Source organism: Lemur catta, chromosome 9 (assembly GCF_020740605.2).
Source record: "Lemur catta isolate mLemCat1 chromosome 9, mLemCat1.pri, whole genome shotgun sequence".
NCBI lineage: Eukaryota > Metazoa > Chordata > Mammalia > Primates > Lemuridae > Lemur > Lemur catta.
In genome coordinates this window covers 33,397,182-33,413,513 of record NC_059136.1, presented here as the reverse complement: position 1 = coordinate 33,413,513, position 16,332 = coordinate 33,397,182, and the positions used below count along the sequence as shown (strand labels likewise).

Here is a 16,332-nt window from a genome sequence, read left to right as displayed (position 1 = left end):
AAATAAACTGTCCCCTCAACAGGCTGTAATGATGAAACCCCAAAGTGAAAATGCACAGGTACAAATAATCTCTATGGATGTCATGTCTTGCCTTACATCTCCTTGTGTTCTATTTCCCTCAAATTCCTCCATTGCAGGCAACGTTCCCCCATCCGTTTACCCAGGTGCTCGAGCCAAAAGCAAAAACAAAACTAGGAGTTGGTCCTCACTGCCCCCTGATCCTGTCCCCTCTACCACCAAAATATATCTCTCGTCCCCAACTTCTCTCTTTTCCTCCTCTACCACCTGCACAACCACCATGATCTCCAGCAGTCTCCAGACATGACTCTTTCTTACATAGTTGCCAGAATATTGTTTATCACTAAAACCAGATCATGTCACTCCCTTGTTTGATCCCTTTCCAACCACAAGCACACATATACTCAGAACTCACTCAGAAGTAACTCTGATGGGGCTCACGGAGACAATGGGGCCATCATGGATGAGATGCTGTGTCTAGAGGGAGGAGTAGAGTGGGCATCACGATGGCTGCCCCAAGGCAATCTCAAGCTTCCCTTTTCTCTTCTTCCTGGACACCAGCAGGAGCAGCCCAGGGGCTCAGGGAAATGAGGGCCTGAAGCCACCCGCCAAGACCAGCTTTTCATCTAGATTTATACTAAAAGATCTTCCCAGCCAGTGCTTGGCCAGGCCCATTCCAGCTCACCAGGAGAGAACAGGGACTTAGGAATGGAAATGTACATTCTCTCACTGATGTATTGTGCATACGGGACCAAGAGGACCAAAGAACGCTGTGGGCTGGAACAAGATTCAGATTTGAGAATTCTTAGTTCCATCTGCTTTCCCTTGGAGATAAGATGCTAATAATAGATGATACTCATTATTATGTTTCTACAGCCTCAGAAAAACACATAATTATTGAGCATCTACTGTGTGCCAGGCAAATGCAGGGATATAAAGATGAAGAAGGCACATTGTTTTTGCTCTCAAAACATTCCAGTAAGAGAAAGAATCAACTATATAGATAATTTTATAATATAATACACTCCATGGAAAGGATACTTCCTTGTTGCCATGGGAATACATGGGAAAAGAAAGTAACCCAAGCTGGGTGTTAAGGGAAGACTCAAGAGCTGAATCTTAAAAGGCGATAAGACTTCAGGAGGAAAAGAACCCTCCTATAGGAGGGAGGGTTCTATAGGTAGAAGACATGTTTTGCTTAGCTAGCTGGTTTATGAGTCTCTAGTGCAGGGATGGTAAGTAAATGTCACACATCATGTTTGATGTCATTCACAGACTCAGTAGGAGAGAGTGCTCTGGTCTATTGGATCAGCTGTCCCCCACGAGTGCTGAAGTGAAGAGGGTCAGACCATGAGCCACATATTGTCACCCTTGCATTTCAGGGATGAGGATTCATCCATCTGTTCATTCATTCATTCATTCACAGTCACCATTGTGCTTGTTTTTGGAGTATAGACACATTCCAGTACCACCTTTTCATTCCTTCATGTCATTTAATTCTCTAGCCCCTGAAGTTTGTGGACACCTGAAAAAAAGACTAAAGTCATGAGCTCTGGACTCACGTAGATACAGGTTCCAGTCTCAGCTCTGCTATGGACCGGTTGTTTGACCTTGGACAAGTCATTTAATATCTCTGAGCCTCAGTTTATTCACCTGTGAATGACTCTAATAGCATTTACCTCCATACTTGTGAGGATTAAAGGAGTGAATTGTGGCAACATGCTTGGCACAGCACCCGGCCCATGTTTCTCTCTCACCACCTGTCAAGCACTCAGCACATAATCTTGCTCATGGTGGCAGTGCTTTAAAAAAAATCACTTGCTCACATTGCTTAGTCTGAATGAGAGATGTCCTATGTTTAGCTCCTCCTCATTAGTTCATCCCAAACTCCTGCTCTGCCTGGCACTTTTGATATCCTTTTCTTTGTGATACAGAAGACTTTTTTTTTTTTTTTTAAAGCTCAGCAATTTATCATTTGAAACACACTTTCAAGAGAAAACAAAATGATTCTTGAATCATTTTGAAAGCAGTGATTGACCAAAAATAGAAAGATGACTAGACCAAACTTAGAAGAAAAAGTAAAAGAAAATTATGAACAATCTTTGTGTCTTTAACTGTTTTTTATATGGAAAAAAATAGCCTGAGCAGAGACTGCAGAATATGCATAGTAAGTCAGTCAGGCTGAGGAACATCCAAAAAGAATTGTGGTTTGAATTTAGAAGGTATTTTTTTTTGTAGCTTTTACAATTCTTTAAAGAACTTCTGAAGAGAGCCAAATGGCTCAAATTGGTACTGTATTATAATACTTTGCTTGATATTGGGTGTCAGGGACTTAAAACGAAGGACATTTTGAGCTGATTCATTTGTATTAATATAATCACTGAATTAATGTTACCATCTCCCTATGCTAATAGAAAAGAATATTGTTAAGTGAAAACACATGCAGAATAATGTAATTCTTAGGGCTATAACAATCTTTAGGGATAATCTTATCTAATGTATCATAAAAATTAATATTTAATTTGAGTGATACTCATTATAGGAATATGTATGCTAGTTATAGTGAATTTGGAAACTAATACAAATTCACAAATATGAAAATAAAAATCGTCCTCAAGCCTGCCACCCGGAGAAAACAATGTTTAAAGTTTTGGAGTCAACTAAATGTCATTTCCTTTTCCCCCACGCAAAAATATGTTTACAAATTTAGATGTATATGATTAATACTGTTTTGCAAGCTACTTTTGCATTTAGTATAAATTATCAGAATAATTCTATGTAATTAAATAGTTTACAATGTGCATCTGGTAGATCCATTCTATTCCATATTATATGTACAATACACAATATAATATCCCTTGAAGCCTTTTATTTTTCAGGTAGGAGACTGAGGCCCAAAGAGGAGAAGTCACTTGTCCAAGGTCACACAGCTAATTTGTGTCACAGCTAGGATGAGAACTCACATCTCAGCCACCAAATTTAGAGTTTTCACTATTGTGCATTCAACCCCCCATCTGTGGATCCACCTGTGAATCTGTAGTAAAAGTCCATAGAAGAGGGTGTAATGTATATTGAATGGTTTCACATCCATGGGTGAATGTTATGTGATGTTGGACAAATGCTATTTGGCTCTGACACTACATGTAAATTATTCCCTGGTTGTTCACTCCTCCTATCTACCATGATCTCTCATGTGGACAATGCAATAGCCAGAAATGGCTCCATAATTTATGGGCTCAGTGCAAAATAAAAATGCAGGGGGATTCCTGATGAAAATCATGAAGAATTTCAAGATGGTGGCAGCAAAGCATTAAACCAAGAACCGGGCCCTTCTGAGTGTAGGACCCTGTGCGAATGCACAGGTCAAATGTGCATGAAGCTGCTGTTACAATTGCCTCCCAACTGGTCTCCCTGCATCCATTCTTGTCACCCTCTAAACTTTTATTGACAGTAGACAGTGTGTTCTTTCAAAATACCCCAATCTTGCCTTTGGTTAAAACTCTTTTGTGCATCTCAAAGCCTTCCTGATTCTTTTTATTTTTAATTGACATGTAATAATTGTACATATTTAGGGGGTGCAGAGTGATATTTCAATATAAGAATACAATGTGCAATGATCAAATCAGGGTAATTAGCATATCTATCACTTCAAACATTTATCATTTCTTTGTGTTGGGATAATTCAAAATACTCTCTTCTAGCTCTTTAAAAATATACAATAAATTGTTAGCTATAGTCACCCTGCAGTGCTATATAACACTAGAACTTAATCCCCCTATCTAGCTGTGATCTTGTATCCATTAACCAACCTCTCCCTATTCCCCTCCCTGCTACCCTTCCCAGCCTCTAGTAGCCACAATTCTACTCTTTAAGGTACAGGTGGTGTAGAAATAGCATCTTCTGATTATCAGTTAGGAGGCATAGCTAATAAAAACTATGAGAGGATAAAAATAGTAAACATTTTAGAACAAGCTAGAAAGCTTGACCAAATGGAATCACATTAAATGTGAAGTATGACCCGTAGGTCAAAGGCAAATTGTGCTTGTAAGATGGGGAGCAAACATTCTAAGGCCAATGGTGAGAAAAAAATATCTTCGGAGTTGTAGATGATAATTGCCTCTCTGTCAATCAATGGTGTAATATGATTCCAAATGAGCTAATACTTTTTTCAGCCACTCATTCATTTACTATTTCATTCCACAAATATTTAATTGGATACCTACTGCCAGATACTCTAAGTTCTTAAAATATGAACATAAATAATGGTCTTTGCCTTCAAAAGCTCCAATTCTAATGGGAGAGGGAGACATGGGAATTAATGACTGTAACACAAAGGGTACAGATGTTAAGTATCTAAAATTTATAAAGAACTGCTATATCCTGGCTACTGTGAATAATGCTGCAATGAAAATAGATGAACCTAAGTGTCCATCAATGAGTGAATGGATGAGGAAAATGTAGTATACATACACACCGTGAAATACTATTCAGCCTTGAAAGAGAAGGACCTCTGTCAATTACCACCACATGAATGTACCTGGAGGACATTATGTTAAGTGAAATAAGCCAGGCACAGAGAGATAGTGTATGTTCTTACTTATATGTGGAATCTAAAAATGTTGAATTCATAAAAGCAGAGAGTAGAATGGTAGTTATTGGGGGATAGGGAGAGGTGGGTGGAGATTGGAGAGATGTTAGTTGAAGCATACAAAATTTCAGTTAGATAAGGGAGTAAGTTCAAGAACTCTATCAGACAACATAGTGACTATAGTTAATAACAATGTATTATATACTAGAAAATTGCTAAGAGAGTAGATTTTATGTGCTCTCACCACAAAAAAAAGGTGAGGTAATGCATATGTTAATTAGCTTGATTTAACCCTTCCACAATGTGTACATATATCAAAATATCATATTGCATGCCATAAATATATACAATTTTTATTTGTTAATTAAAACCAAAAAGAACAAATTCAGTAAGAAAAAGATGAAAAACCCAGTAGAAAACTGGTCAAAGGATATGACCTGGCAATTTACATAAAAGGAAATGCAAATGGCCAATAAACAAACAAAAAGATGCATGAATTTACTCATAATCAGAGAACTGCAAATGAAAATGGCGAGATAAAAGGTACTCCCATAACCAAGCAAACATTTAAACATCTAACAATGGTGTGGGTGAGAATGAACAGCAACAGGACTACTGCTTGGAGGAGGGAAATTGTTCCAATCATGTTGGAGAGCAATTTGGCAATATTTTAAAAAGTGGAAAATGCAGATACCCTACAATCCAGCAAGTGTGCTTTTACATATAAGCCCCAGGAGACATGTTCAGTGATGGTCACTGAAACATTTTTTATAATAGGGAAACTGGTAACAGCCTAAATGTCTATTAGTAGGTCAAAGGATAAATATATTTTTGTATGTTCATGTTATATAATATATACAGATAACAGCTTAAATGAATTAGATGCATAGATATCAACTTATTGCATGACATTATAAGTAATTTATAGACACAGACATAGCTAAATACACATAGACACACACATAACTAAATACATATAGACATACACATAACATATATATGTAAATAATATGGACGGGAAGGATATATATTAAGTGCATTAGAAGTTGGTTTTTGGGAGACAAAATAACACGAGAAGAGAATTTCAACATCAGAAATACTTTATCCTTTTAAAAATGCATAAATAAATATGACTAATTGTTAGCATTGTTTATTTCTAGGGGTTGGTTCGTAGATGTCGATATTATTAGTTTCAGGCATGTTTTCTGGGGCTTCTCGCATTATCTCGGCTTTATCTTTTCCTCAGACTGTTGGCCACTCATCCCAGCCTCAGCTAGACCCGTGTGTTCCCTACACCTGAGGCCAATCAGCCCAGTGTTTACTCAATGTCTGCTCCTTTCCCCACTTCCCGTGGGGCCTGTTTACCCCAGTGGCTGTGTAAGGGACCAAGTGATATCACCAGGAAAATACATCCAAAGCGGAGCTATGACCAACAAAAGAAAGAGGAAAGGAGCCAGCAGACACACTCCTCTGGCTTCCTCTGTTCTGAGACACTCTTTCCCACCTTTCAGACCATCCAGACACATTTCAATGGGCTCAGTGGGTCGATCTTCCAAGGTACTAACTGAATTTCTTCGCCACTGATGTTGCCACCATAACATGGCATTCGCTTGCATTTACCTCCCATCCTTTCTTCCTCACTTCCCTTTTGTCTCACTTTCACTGCCCTGGGGTTGCATTAGCCTTGCCTCAGGCTCTTTTCTCTAAGGAATCAGGCTAAGATATTCTTTCTTGTACTTCTCTATGTTTAAGAAACAATACATTAATTCCCTGGTATTCACCCCGTGGATACCAAACTCCATGGATGCTCAAGTCCCTCATAGGAAATGTCATAGTACTTGCATATAACCTAGGTATATCCTCCTGTATACTTTAAATCATCTCTAGATTAGTTATAATACCCAATACAACGTAATGTTATGTAAATAGTTGTTATAGTCTATTGTTTTTTATTTATATTATTTTTATTGTTCTATTGGTATTTTTAATTTTCTTCCCAAATATTTTTGATCTGCAATTGGTTGAATCCACAACGCAGAACCTGTGACTACAAAGGGCCAACTGTATGATGCACAGAGTGTAAGTGCTTACTACACAGTGGCTGCTAGTATTAATGTTGCCACAGCCAAACTATAATCAGACCCTACAAGTGCTGGAGCCACTAAAGTCAAAGAAATCATACATTAGTAGGTTTGCAGGAGACCTGAGCTATTTAGCTGCTATCTAGTCCCAACTTTGATGAATTAATCTGTAAGTCAGATAAATGATACAGCTGAAAAGTGGGGATTTTGCCTAGACTTGTGAGCTAGAGAATGCCTGAGCTGAGATCTAAGTCTATATCCAGTGAGTTCCCATGTTTCAATAATTCTACCTCAGTCATTTTCCCAGGCGAGCACGTTTTGAACTCACAATGGCGGGCACTTACTCTCCACTGTGGTTCAGGTTGTCGTAGCGCAGGAAGAGACCCGCATAGACCGTCTCAGTCAGCAGGGCGTAGATGGCGATCATAATCAGCAGCACAGCCAGCTTCAGGACGGAGTTGAGCCGGAGGAACACCGCACAGGTCACCATGGCCAGCACCCCCGTGAAGACGAAGTACTGGAAACAGAGAGTGCGGGTGGTCAGATGCAACGGGGCGCGACAGCTTCCCTCTCCTAGTCGCGGATGGCAGGAGGTCTTACAGCTGTACAAATGTTCAGCATTTCCATCTGGAGGTCTCAGGGCCTCCTGAAACTCAGTAGGTCCCAAATCAAGCTTCATTCTCCTACCCCAACCTATGCTCCCGGTTTCTGTGAATGGCATCGCCACTCACACCACTTCTCAAGCCAAAAACCTTGCTGTCACCTTTGTCACCTTCCTCTTCCCCACACTCCACATCAGGCCACCCCAAGTCAGTAGATGCTACTTCCTTAATAGATTTCACCTTCAGCCAGCTTTTTCCTTCCACCTTGTTTTCTATCTTAGTTCTCAGCAACAGCTCTGGAACAGTCTTCTGGCAGCTCTGCCCGCGGTGGGGCCCCACCTCCCACCCACACAAACTATTGTTCTCCACCAAAAATTTCTTTTTTTTTGAAAATAATGAGTTCCTTTATTAAGATATAGACTTGCCTGCTGTGTTAAACCACAAAGTAGCAGGGGCTTAAAGTGAGAGACTTTTTTTCTTCACTTAACCAAATAAGCTAAGCAATCAAAGGCTGATGTGACAGCTCTTTGGTGTTTGGGGAACTGGATTCCACCTATCATGTTCCTTGTTGAAGAGGCAATTCTTCAACCTCATGAACTAAGATCAAAGCTTTAGCTCCTGCCATCACATCTGCATTCCAGCCAGTGGTAAAGAGAGAAGGGAAATGGAGGGAATGCCTTTTCCCTTTAATTGTACAACCTACAGGTTGTATGCAATATCTGTTTACATTCCATTGGCCAAGATTTAGTCACACATTTCATACTTGCTACAAGGGAGACTAAGAATTGTAGTTTTTATTCTCTTTAGTTAGGTGCCTATCTAAAGACTGTCCACCCAATATTTCTAAAGGACAGATCTGATCACATCACTTCTTAACTTGAAGTCCTTTCACAGCTCTCCACTCCCTCAAATTGTGTTCCCTCTTCTGAATAGCAAAGCTCACAAAGTCTTCATACATCAGCTTTCCCTCCACTCTCTAAACCCTTCTCCCACACCCCAGGGCCCTGTTGCTCAACCCTCATCCATGTGTTAGGCCTTACTTCTTTGACACACGTCATCTCAAATGTCCTTTCCACTGAGAAGCCTTCCTGGTTATCTCCAGGTGCTTTTGGATCCACCTCATTCCTCCATAGCACCCTGCGTAGGCTGGCATAACATCTATCACCCTGTACTAGAAATAGCTGTTCAAATTGCTAATTTGGAATCACCCGGGAGCTGCAATACTGGAGTAGCCCTTGGTGTCAGTCTGCCCAGTCACATTCCAGCCTTCTGTGGGAAGTTCCTTGGTCTATTTCCCTTACAGAAGTATCCTGACATATTATTCTGGATGGTGGGATCAGATTCTGACTAATGGGGAAAAAACAATAAAACTTACATTATCAAAGACTCATTTTGTGGCAGTACTTTGACCTCTATATACATTTTCTCTTATTATATTAAAAATAACTGGTCAAGATGAGAATCATAATTCCCATTTTATAGGTTCAGAAACTGAGGCTCATAGGGCTTAAATAAATTGTTCAAGATCTCTCAGTTAGAAAGTGGCATCTAGGTCACCTGAATACAATCAGTCTGTGTCAATGTGACTCGCATGGAGATGCTGAGGTTGATAATTTCTAAAGGCCCTTCCAGGCTTGTGTTACATGGCTGTTTGTAACAACTTGTTGTCTCCTCATCCTATTACATTGAGAGACAATTTCTGTATGGGCAGGAAAGATGGATAAGAATTTCCAAAAATTCCTGAGCAACCACTGAAGACTTGTTTACTGATTTCTTAAGCCAAGCTGACTCATTCATGTATCCTTTCAACAAACATCGACATCAACAAATGTCACTAATTCCCTGACTGTGCTCCCACTGAGGACAAAGGCCCTGTGCCTTGTGTTGCACAGGCTGAACTCAGAAATGAATATGGCATCGTTCCTGCCCTGAAGAACCTCAGTTTCTGGTGCATCCTTTAGTTTTGTCTCTTCCTTTTCTAATAAATCCAATTATGTTCTTGTCTCAAATGGGATGATAAGTTTTCTTCAACTGCCCTTTAAGGTCTTCCCTTGGGGAAGATTTTTTGGTACCTCATCTTGATACCTCTGTGCAGGGAGCTGTGTGTGAAGTGACCAGGAGATAAGAAGTTCATTCTCCAGAGTCTATTTTCTCTACCCAGAGAAACTTCCAAGACTGTCAATCTTATCAAAGGCCAAAGGAAAGAGGAATAGATCTGAGAGGTCCTGATTCATTGTTGGGTTGTACACAGCTTGGCCAATGCAAATTATGAATCATGTGTTAAACCAAAAGCCATTGTGCTCTTGGAGCCAAAACTTATGGAGTTACACTAGTTAAACTTTAAAAATGTAATAAGCATTTATTGAGTGCCTATTGTAGTCAAGGCATGGTGCTAGGCACTGGAAATTCAAAGGGGAATGAGAGATGGCCCAGGCCTAAAGAAAATCTTGGTTTAAAATGTGAAGCAGGTATGAAAACGCCAACAGTAATCAGTGTGGAAAGTGCTCTGCCTGCAATGTGACCAAAGGCAATGGAAACACAGAGGCAGGAACGAGTACAGGGCATTCTCCAGCCACATTTGGAGGCAGCTGTACAGGAGAGTTGAGTTTGAACTGGACCTTGAAGGATGGAGAATGGAGAGAATTTCACAAGACAGAAAATGGAAAGAGAAGAACATTCTGGGAAGAGAGAATAACATGAATGTGAAGTCGTAAAGAGGCAAGGTGTCAGGAGAATTAATTCCACAGATCATATTAGAAAATCATGTAGCTACTCATAAGAAAAACTAGTGGCACAGGCAGCAGAAAAGTTTCAAATGTATTGCCCTCCTCCTTTCCCTACTGAGGCTCCTGGCGGCATAACAGGCAAATACAATCACACACTTGCACTTGTACTTTTTGTTGCCTGGATCAGTTGTGTTACTGTGCTCCACCCTCCCTTCTCTTGAAAGGAATCCCCTGCTGCCTCCTGTGGTTTAGGCAACTTCTACTTTCAAGCATAAAGGTGAACCTTCTGGAGGTGCTATAAACCGTGGGACATCAAAGAGACTGAGGCCCCTGGACAACAGCAGGAGCATCTCTTCTATCCCTTTTAAACCTTGAGTGAACAGTGGGGGTGGGACCAAGAAATGAGAGAATAACAGGAGACTACAGAAGTATTATGGCTTTATGAAAGCTTTGTGAACACATTTCTCCTTTGCTGGGTCTGGACTTATAAATTACATGGTTCTTAAAACTTGGGAAGAAAGTGAACCCAATGCGATCACTAAGTTTCTGTCAAGCAACAATTTTTCTGTTCTTTTTTATTACACCAGAAAGTTAGAAGGCCCACAGCTCCTAAAGTATTCCTTTAGTGGGTCCTGGGTGTAAGGGGCTGGTAGGTGTAGTAGGACAGAGATAAGAGGCAAAACCACATTGTAAAAACTCTTGTATGTCCTGTTGAGAAATCTGTACTTTATTCTACAGTCCACAAGGAGGCTTGCATGGGTTTAGTGCTTGTAATGGATTCATTAGATCAGTGCTTTAGAAGCAAATTGTTGTGAGGAGGAGTATAGGATGGGTGTGATAAAGGGAGAAAAGTTGAAGACTTCAAGATAACGTAGAAGACCTAGTCAATAAACTTAGTAGAAGACAAGAGGTTGAACAACATGGTCTAGTTTTATGTGAAGATAAAGAAAAGACTGGAATCAGAGATAGTGCTAAGGCTTCCACATTGGATTAATTTATTAACTAAAAAGAAAACTACAAAAAAGTATGGAGGAGAGGCAATTAGTTCAGAGTTAGGCTTCTCAAGCTTTAGGTATGGAAGGAGTGATTCAGCAGGGACATTTAGTGAGTAATTACAGATCTAAGGCTGAGGTTTGGAAGACAGATAAACTCTAGAGATGCACATTTGGTGCTGTTCAGCTGAACTCACAGGTGTGGAAGAGACCACCCAAGCAGAGTACAAGTAAAAAAAGAAGATACAGAGACCAAAATTGGGAGACTACCCTGTTTGAAGGCTGTGGAAGAAGAGAAATAAGAATATTGATCAGAAATTGTGGGGATGTGAGGAGGAGAACTAGAAGACAGTAATGAAAAAACATGTGCCCAAAGAATAAAAAGCTCTATCTACAAGGGTTTTCAGAGAAGCATTTAAATGGCAGTATAGAAAGTGTTTTCAACTAAGAAAATAAAAATTGAAAAAGTTTTCAAAATAATTTTAAATTGTAAAGCAGAGTATAAAATTATATATAAACTATGATTACAACAACGCAAAATATGTACACAGATATGACATGGCCTTTGAATTAATTATTTTCTTTTGTAATATCCTTTAATTTTATTTTAACATACAATATCAAATCAAGTGGTAGGTTAAATGCACTGTTTTTGTGTAAGTCCTTGTACACCTGAGAATTCTGCATCTTATATAATAATGGGATTCTCTGTTTCTCCCTAGATCCATTAATGAAAAAAATAGAGATACCAAGATTGGTATGGGAAATGTGAGGTACTGGGCAAAGTTCCCAGCCATCTCTGACAAAGGAAACAGATAAGGCATGCATTCTAAGTGCATCACCTTTTGTGCCTTGGGAAAGAGAATAAGAGACCCGATAATGACACATCAGGTTTGACCATTAAAAAAAATTGGATGCTACAATGTGCAGCAGCACTTTGGTACCCAAGTTAGGAAAAAGAGGTCAAAGACATTTTAGTAGGTAGAATGAAATGTGGGTAGGAGAAGATGGACAAACGCTAAAGATGTGGAGGTATGAGATCCTTCCATTAGATGAACTCCAAGTAAGATGAGGAGGGAGAACTGGCTGCGGTGGGGATGCCTTTGCGCTGGGGTGAAGCTGGTGGAGGGTAGCTGTAATAATTATAACTAAACATTTATTGGGCATGTAATATGTGTAAGGTACTCTATGAATGATTTTATATGCTTCATCTTATTTAATTCTTAAAATAAACCAATAATGAGTATTATTCTCATGCCCATTTTACAGAAGAGGAGAACTATATCTAACACTTTTCCATTTCTCAACAATCAAGGTTTTCTTCTCTCAGATGACACATTGGCTTGGGAAATCACAAGCAAAGCAATTTCTTCTAAGTCTGTACTGAAAAAAGTTGGAATCCCAGGGGATGAAAAGGTATTAAGGAGAAAAATATCTGATTCTGTTTACATAAATGAATATTTTATGGGCTAAATCATACATTCATTATTTCATAATTGTTTGCTGAGGACCTAGTATACATCAAGAGTTGTACCAGGTTGGAAGGCACCATAACAATGTTAGGACCTTGTTATAATGTACCATAAATTACCTTGGCAATATGTGCATATCTTCCTCTTAGAAGAGAAGGAAGAAGAATCATTTTACACAATGATAACTGAAGAAGGAGTTAAACGTCTACCCATACAAGTCACATACATTGTGCCCATTTGGTTTTTGCCAAAATCCCATGGCACCCTGAACTCACAGGACAAGAAGGGAAGGAATCAAAGAATTTTCAAAAGTCACTGTGGTTTACAGAAATGATCCAAATGCATTGAGTTACACAAAACCTGAACCTTAGCAGTTCTAACTCTTGATGTAAGCAGCAACGTGAAGTGTGTACAGGTGAAAGAAGATGTCCTGCTTGTCCCACAACATCAGCCTGGACTGTCCACATAGTTGAGGGATGAGGGTGTCATAAACCTGGGGGCCACCACAGGGTGCTGAGACTAGACTCACTCTCCAAGTCATTTACTGGGTTGTGTTAGGTACAGGAAAGGAGCATTTCATATGTGTTTTGTTCTGGTACAATCTTACTGTGCTTTGGTTCATTGAAAATGCTGGTTTCCATGGTTGCATTTTTTAAAAATCTGCTGTGCTTCTTATCTTTGTTTTTTAGTACGCAACATGTTCTCCCCCCACCCTAGCCAATCTACATTTAAGATTTGTCATTACTGGTTTTGAGCAATTTGATTATGATGTGCCTTTGTGTATGTGCACGTGTGTGTGTGTGTGTGTGTGTGTGTGTGTGTGTGTAGTGTTTCTTGTGCTTGGGGTTTGTTGAGGTTTTGGACCTGTGAATTTATGGGTTTCATCCAGTTTGGAAAAATCTTGGCCATTATTTCTTTAAATAGTTTTTCTGTCTCCTTTTCTCTCTCTTCTTTTTTTGGCAGGGAGGGGAGACTCCAATTATACATATATTATGCTGCTTGAAGTTGTCCTTGATACTGTTTTTAATTGTAGTTCTTTTTTTAATTTTTGCATTTCATTTTGGATACTTTCTATTACTCTATTATCAGTTTCACTCATTTTTTTCTTCTGCAATATCTAATCTTTTCTGTTCCCTTCCACCTGAAATACAGTTATCATAATTATTCTATTGTTTTTGTTTGTTAATTCCAACATGCATATTCAATTCTGGGTTGGTTTCCTTTGGTTGATTTAGTTCCTCATTATTAGCCATATTGTCCTCCTCCTTTTGATGCGTGGTAATCTTTAATCGGATGCCAGACAGTGTGTCTTTACCTTGTTAAATCCTAGATATTTCTATATTCCTATAAATATTCTTGAAATTTATTCTTTGACACATATTAAATTATTTGCAGACAGTTTGATCTTTTTGGATCTAACTTTTAAGATATTTTAGGAAGAACCAGAGCAGTATATAAACTAGAAATAATTATTTTAAACTACCCAAGCAAAACTCTCCTGAATACTGTATGTAGTGTTCCATGAATTATGGTGTTTTTCAGTTTGGTTGGTAGGAACAAACACAATTTTCAGCTCTGTGTGAGTTCCAGGCACTGATTCTTTTAGATGGTTCTTTTGTCAGCATTAATTTCTTCACATGTATGCACTGATTAGACCCTCTGCAGAGCGCTGGTTTTCTCTCTATATGTAACTCTCTTCTCTCTGGTAGTGTGTTCTGCAAACTCTAGCCCCTGTGGTCTCCCCAGGCTCTCACTTTTGTATTTTCAAATAAATCAAGTCTATCTGGGTTCTTCCACCTTGAGCCATAGTCTGTGAAAGTAATAACAATGCTCACATAATCACAGGGCTCACTTCATTTGCTTCCTGTCTTTCAGGAATTACTGTCCTTCATTGCCTGATGTCCAGTGTCTTGAAAATAATTGTTTTTAGTTGTTTCAGGTGGAGGGGTAACTCTTGTTCCTGTTATTCCATTGGAAGTATGCCTTCTTTCTCTTTAAGTGTTTTTAAATACAGCCTGTAGGCCCTGTCCCATGCTGGGCCCTTTGGATAATCTTGACTAGCTCTACAATATTAACTTTTCTCCTTAAAATAATTTTTAAATTTGAGGGTACAGGAAGAATGTCCTAGCTAGATAAATCAACTATAGAAAGGATGGAGTGTGCGTACTAAGGTGATACCACAGGGATGTGTGGGATGGCAGGGAGAAGAGTGATGAAGGAATTGGGCCTGCCGAGCAGCATCATGCAGAAATGAAGCTTAAAGGCTGGCAGGACTCTAATAAGAAGAAAGGGGAGAAAGTGCCAGGATGCCAAGACACAGATAATTACAACTCTATGGAAAAATGTGCTCTTGGGCATCCTTCAAAACCATAGCAAGCTCTGACTGCTCTTACAAATACAGTTAACTGTTTATTCTGATGTGTCAGAGCATAGAATAAAGGGGCATGATTCTAAAATGAGGGCCTTCCTACTGAGCCCCCAGGAACCACATCCCAGCATGTGAGATGATGACATTCTGGGTTTGAGTATGTGACTTGCATTCATATCACAAACCTGTGTCTTTTCCCTCCCCTGGACTGCTCCCCACATCATGGTTGGAATTGACTTTCTTTGCTCTCATTCTTCGCATCTTCACTTTTTTTTTTTTCAGTAGCTGACAAGCTTCCAGTTTAGAACTAAATTATACTTTATGCCATATATTGTAACAGCCTCATTTTCATATTACATCATCCAATTTGATAACATGTTTTTGGACTGGGTATTGTTTCTTGTGGGCTGAGGCAGAAATGTCATGTAGACAGACAGGCTCAGAAAGATGAAGTGAATTGCTTGGGGACACACACTTGTGGGAGCTAGGAAGCTGGATTAAGCCTTTGGAGGGTCTGAATGTCTAATTCCTTCTAGTTTGGCAGACAAATGACAAATGCCTAGTCAGAAAAGCACAGCTATACATATATATAAACCCAGAATAGCAAATGGTGGGTCAGATCAGGTTGTTGTAGTAAGGGTTAAATTTGTCCAATGGCCATAGTTTGCAGACTCCTGAGCAAGATGACCCTTTGGTTGTGGAGGAAATAGTAAAATGATCATTCATATTTATTTTATCTCAACTTTTAACTTTCCTATATTTTGAGTATTTTTCATAATGTACATTGGTACATTATGCACTTAGTACAGGTACATACACGTATATGTTTATCTATAACATATATTGGCAGTACATGCTCACAATCATTTCACTGGAAGTAACACATAAATCATGGCTAACATTTAATGAGCAGATACTTTGTGCCAAGTGTGGCTCTAAACCCTTTACACAGATTAATTCACTTAATCCTCATAACTACCCAATGAGGAAGATACTACTTTTATCTTTATTTTACAGATAAGGAAACTGAGGCACTGGAATGAAGCTGTGTGATCAAAAAGCTTACCCATCGCTTTCTCAGGACTGGCAAATCTATGAGTGCCATGGTCCTGAGTTTGGGAGTTCATGTGTGGGGCCGAGGGTATACAGTGTTGATTCATAGTGACATGTGGGCACAGATTAATAGTTCATGAACATCTACCTCATGTCAGCTGCCACGTTAGGAAGTAAACATTTGCTAACCCATCTAGGCAGGCACCATGAGAACACAGTACTTAACAATAGCCATGTGAATGAGGTATTGATTTTCCCATTTTACAGATGAGGAAACTGAGGCTCAGAGAGAATAAGAACAGATTCAAGCTTGCACTGCTAGCAAGTGAGGGGGCTCAGTTGAAGTGAAATCCAGTTTTTGCCTAGCTCTGACTATCCAATGTTAGCTACTAACTGTCCCCAAAATTGGGACGCTCTCCAAGCCCTCCAAAT

At 39.4% G+C, this 16,332-nt stretch overlaps 1 protein-coding gene across 2 annotated transcripts in view; it reads right to left on the bottom strand.

Annotated features, from left to right (window-relative positions):
• ADCY8 (adenylate cyclase 8) overlaps positions 1-16,332 on the bottom strand; it is a 216,352-nt gene that overhangs the window by 30,767 nt on the left and 169,253 nt on the right. For both annotated transcript variants that reach the window (XM_045560407.1, XM_045560408.1), the window contains one exon: positions 7,032-7,204. In XM_045560407.1, coding sequence (XP_045416363.1) covers positions 7,032-7,204 — 173 coding nt within the window. The remainder of the gene's footprint in view (positions 1-7,031; positions 7,205-16,332) is intronic.